This window comes from Otolemur garnettii, unplaced genomic scaffold (assembly GCF_000181295.1).
Source record: "Otolemur garnettii isolate 467f Iridium unplaced genomic scaffold, OtoGar3 scaffold00025, whole genome shotgun sequence".
NCBI lineage: Eukaryota > Metazoa > Chordata > Mammalia > Primates > Galagidae > Otolemur > Otolemur garnettii.
This window is the reverse complement of record NW_003852420.1, coordinates 18,794,396-18,799,037: the sequence shown is the minus strand read 5'-3', so window position 1 is coordinate 18,799,037 and position 4,642 is coordinate 18,794,396. Positions and strand designations below refer to the sequence as shown.

At 48.3% G+C, this 4,642-nt stretch overlaps 1 protein-coding gene across 1 annotated transcript in view; it reads left to right on the top strand.

Moving 5' to 3' along the window:
* Positions 1-2,226: 2,226 nt before the first annotated feature.
* SAMHD1 (SAM and HD domain containing deoxynucleoside triphosphate triphosphohydrolase 1) overlaps positions 2,227-4,642 on the top strand; it is a 59,910-nt gene continuing 57,494 nt past the window's right edge. Inside the window, exon 1 of the mRNA XM_023512263.1 lies at positions 2,227-2,508. Coding sequence (XP_023368031.1) covers positions 2,301-2,508 — 208 coding nt within the window. The 5' untranslated portion in view covers positions 2,227-2,300. The remainder of the gene's footprint in view (positions 2,509-4,642) is intronic.

The following is a 4,642-nucleotide window of genomic DNA, read 5'->3' as shown; positions in this document are numbered from 1 at the left end:
GGGCCCGGGCTGGGGATTCGAACCCGCCACCTTAGGTGTATGTGGCTGACGCCTTAGCCACTTGAGCCACAGGTGCAAAGCCAAAAATAAATGTTCTTAAAAGCAACTGCTAGCTAGAAGTGGTGGCTCAAGCCTGTAATCCTAGCAGTTTGGGAGGCTAAGGTAAGTGGATCGATTGAGCTCAGGAGCTCTAGACTAACCTGAGCAAGAGCAAGAGCCTGTCTCTACTAAAAATAGAAAAGCTAGTGGGACAGGTGGTGGGCTGGAGACCTGTAGTCCCAACTACTCAGGAGGCTGAGACAACAGAATCTCTTGAGCCCAATAGTGTGAGATGAGTTCACTCTCTGCCCAGAGCAACAGAGTAAAACTCTGTTTCAAAAAAAAAAGAAAGAAAGAAAGCAAGCAACTACTTTGAGCAAACCCAGTTGATTAAATTAAAAACCCTCCTTCTGTTGCTTAGGAAACCTTCCTGTCAGGGTGGGTTTTCCCACAAGTCTCATATACACAAGGTTTCAAAACAACCATTTCTGCATTAAGATATAAGTCTTTCATACATATTCTATTTATTGTCTCTTTTATGCCCGTGTTTCGGTTTCACAAGTCTTGGCAACTGTCAATTCTTTTCACAAAGTATTTTTGTGCTTAAGGGTATGTTTTTCTCTGCCTGGGCCTTCAGTGCAGATGGAACACCTCTTTATGCTTTCCCCCATTTATCTGCGAAAAAAGGGAGCAATTGAAAATTTGGAGTTGACCAACAGAAAATAATTCTATATCAAAAACCCCTTTAATAACCAATGGTTGGCAAGTTATTAAGAGCATGGACTTTGAAGCCAAGCTACATTTTCTCGGTTTGAGTCTAAGATTCTTCATTTCCTAGGTGTGGGACCTTGGGCAAATTACTTTTCTTTTCTTTTCTTTCTTTCTTTTTTTTTTTTTTTTTTTTTTGAGACAGACTCTCAGGATGTTGCCCTGGGTAGAGTGCCGTGACGTCACAGCTCATAGCAACCTCAAACTCTTGGCTTAAGCCAGTGGTTCTCAACCCTCTTACTGCTGCAGCCCTTTAATACAGTTCCTGTGGGTCGTGAATTGCTGTCTTAAGCGATTCTCTTGCCTCAGCCTCCCAAGTAGCTGGGACTACAGGCGCCCACCACAACTCCCGACTATTTTTTTGTTGTAGTTGTCATTGTCATTTAGCAGGCTCAGGCCGGGTTCGAACCCACCAGCCCCGGTGTATGTGGCCGGCGCCCTAACCACTGAACTACGGGCACCAAGCCTATTTTTCTTTTTGTACCTGTTTCCTACATCCTGTTCCTGTTTCCTACATTATGAATTCATTTGTAAGGCCCTTCGAACAGTGCCTGGTACACAGTAATGCTCCGTTTGCTAGGTAAATTTGGCTTACCATTAGACCCCTAGGTCTAATCTGCCTCATTCATCCTCTATCCCCTAGATAGGTCTATGGGTTGGTTGCTGGGAAAGTCTGTTTGCTTTGTTAGTAGCAGTAGTGGTTGTCTTTTCACTTGCCAATTGCATGGACCAGTATTTATACAGAAGTTTGGGCTCTGTCTCAGATTGGCAAAGTCAGAGAAAAACATCTGCCGTTTTTATGTGCTGTTACCACGAGGTACTAAAAAAATCTCTTAAAGTAAATGTTAAGGAAGTCGGGATGGAAAGAGGAGGTAAGGATACTTCTTTCAAGGAAACTGTCTCCAGTTGGAAATGAATCTGAAGTCTGCTCCTTTGTGGAAACCTGAAGCCAGGGATCCCCAGGGTCCTTAGTTGGCCCAGCAATAGTATGGAACTTATAAAATACAAAAAGCCTCCATCATTCCAGGGTCTTCTAGTTCAGCGTCCTGCCCATTTTTCTCTTCATTGGGAAGGTGCTGGCAGCCTTTTAAGTTTCTTTTAAGTTTGGGGCATCTGAAACCCGGCTAAAGGGAGATGTGGGGTACTCATTTGGAGGAGGATACCCTCAATCAGAGGAACGCAGTTCGCAGGTGTAGTCCAGGGCGCGCTCTTTCCCCGCCCCTACCTTTTTATGCACTCCCTTTCACGTTGCTGTCCCGGGGACCGGAGTTGAGGACAACTGGACTGCCATTGCGCCTGCGCAGGGAGCCAAAGGCTAAAGCCCTCAGGGGGGGCCTGGCCCAAAGGGCTGAATTGTCAGTGCGCCTGCGCGGGAGGCCGATAGGTTGGCAATGCTGAGCAGACTCACCGCCCGGGTCGGGCTCTCAGTGCGCCTGCGCGCGGGCTGGGCGCCGCGGTTCTTAAGCGTGCAGTGCCGGACTCCAGGTGCAGTCATGCAGGGAGCCGACTCCGAGCAGCCGGCTAAGCGGCCGAGACAGGATGGCAGCCCAAGGACCCCACCAAACACTCGTTCCGCAGGGGCAGACAGGTCACCTGGCCCGGAACTCCACCCCGACCACAAGACCTGGGGCCCGGAGCAGGTGTGCTCTTTTCTAAAACGCAATGGATTCACAGAGCCGGGACTGCTGAAAAACTTTCGAGGTAGAGGGGCTGAGGGGCGCGGGACAGCGACAAGGGGCGGGGGCCAGCCGGTCTTGAGGAGAGGCTTCCCTCGGGTAGAGGGCTACGCCAGACGACCTGAAGTCGAGAAGGGAGACCTGGCGCGGGAGGCTCGCAGAAGGGTGGACCTGCGGTGGGGGCACCGCGGAGGGAAGCCCTGAGGCGAAGAGCCCTCCTGAGGGGGCCCCAACGAGGGAGGCGCCCAGAGAGCTGTCGGCTCTCCCTGAGGGGGGGAAGGGGAAATGGGGGTGTGTGGGGTGGGGAAATCCCTGGGAACAGAGCAGGCTCTGGGAACCTGGGAGGGGCTGGTGTAGATTTGGTTCTCAGGTGGGGTTTTTTCAGGAATTTGTCACCCCAGCGCCTGGGTTCCTTTTTTTAGCTGGAAGAATTTTTTCCCCCAGATTTTGGTCAGATTTGCTGCCATTAAGACTCACCAGGCTCGGAAGACCCCTCTGTGCTAACCACAGCTCCTTGAACACTTGCCACATGAAAGGATATTCTGGTGCTTTTAGGTTTCGATTTCCTTCCTGGGGAAGGAACTTGGTTCGTCTCTGAATTCCCACTGCCTCCCATAGCATCTCAGCACTTAAGAAGTGTGGGCTAACTGTACTTGCAAAGCTCAATAATGGTCATGTCTTGCTCTTTAAAAGCAGTTGCCCTTCCTAAGTTTGAACGCAGGTTGTTCACTTGACCACTGAATCCCCGGCATCCTATATGGCCACATTGCCCAGGGAAAGGCCGAGGTTGAGTTTTAAACGAGTTTACTGGTTCATGTCCACTTGAAGTCTACTCAACCTTTTGTGGTGAGTGTGAGATTTAGCCCTCCCTCTTGTCCTTTTGTTACTGGAAGCTGGACACTTGTCCACCAGCCTACATCAGAGAGAACTAGGACAAGTGGTTTTAGGAGAAGGAAAGGGAGGTTTATTGCAAGCAAATGAGAGAATGGTAGACTCCTCTCTTCAGGTACCATTTTCCTATCCATAAGCAGAAATACACAGTTTTATCATTATCATTATTTTTTTTTGAGGCAGAGTCTTACTGTGTTGCCCTTGGTAGAGTGCTGTGGCATCACAGCTCACAGCAACCTCAAACTCTTGGGCATAAGAGATTCTTTTGCCTCAGCCTCCCAAGGAGCTGGGACTACTGTGCAATGGACACCGAGCCTATTCTTCTTCTTTTTTGAGATGACTCTGTTGCCCAGGCTAGAGTACAGTGGTGTCATTATAGCTCATAGCAACCTCAAACTCATGGGTTCAAGTGATCCCCCTGCTTCAGCCTCCCGGGTAGCTGGGACTACACGTGCCTGCCACAATGCCCACCAAGTTTTTCTATATTTATTTTTATTTATTTATTTTATTTATTTTTTTGAGACAGAGTCTCACTTTGTTGCCCTTGGTAGAGTGTGGTGGCGTCCTAGCCTCATAGCAACCTCAAACTCTTGGGCTCAAGTGATTCTCTTGCCTCAGCCTCCCAAGTAGCTGGGACTACTGTCACAACGCCTGGCTATCTTTTGGTTGTAGTTGTTATTTAGCAGGCCCCGGCTGGGCTCAAACCTGCCAGCCTTGGTGTATGTGGCTGGGGCCTTATTCACTGAGCCACGCAGGCACCAAGCCAGACTGGAGGTGGTTTTAAAAAGAAAGCACATTAAAACATTTTTCTCTTTTTCAGGTCCTTCCCTCTGAAGTGTTTAATAGGAAAGTGATTATTTGGTGGTTGTGATTTGCAAATGCAGTAAGAGCCTGCATTTGTGGGGTGGAGCCCTGTTTGCCTGGGTTGAGGCCGGGGTAGGAGGAGCTTTAGTGGTTCATGACCTAAAGATAGCTTGAATGGGTATTGGGAGATGGTACTTCTCTTTTTTCCTTTCTTCCTTTTGTTTTCCACCGCAATAATAAATTTTTTTTTCTTTAGCTAGTAACAGGTGGGGTGAGGTAGTTCTACATTTTATATCCAAAATGTGATTGGCTATGTTGTTGGCTCTATATTTTAGTGGTATTCTGTAGATTAACTCATCAGCCTCCAGAATAATATGTGTTCTCTTGAACTCTATGTGTTTTCTTTTCTGTTTTTTTTTTTTTTTTGAGACAGAGCCTCAAGCTGTCCCCCTGGGCAGAGTGCC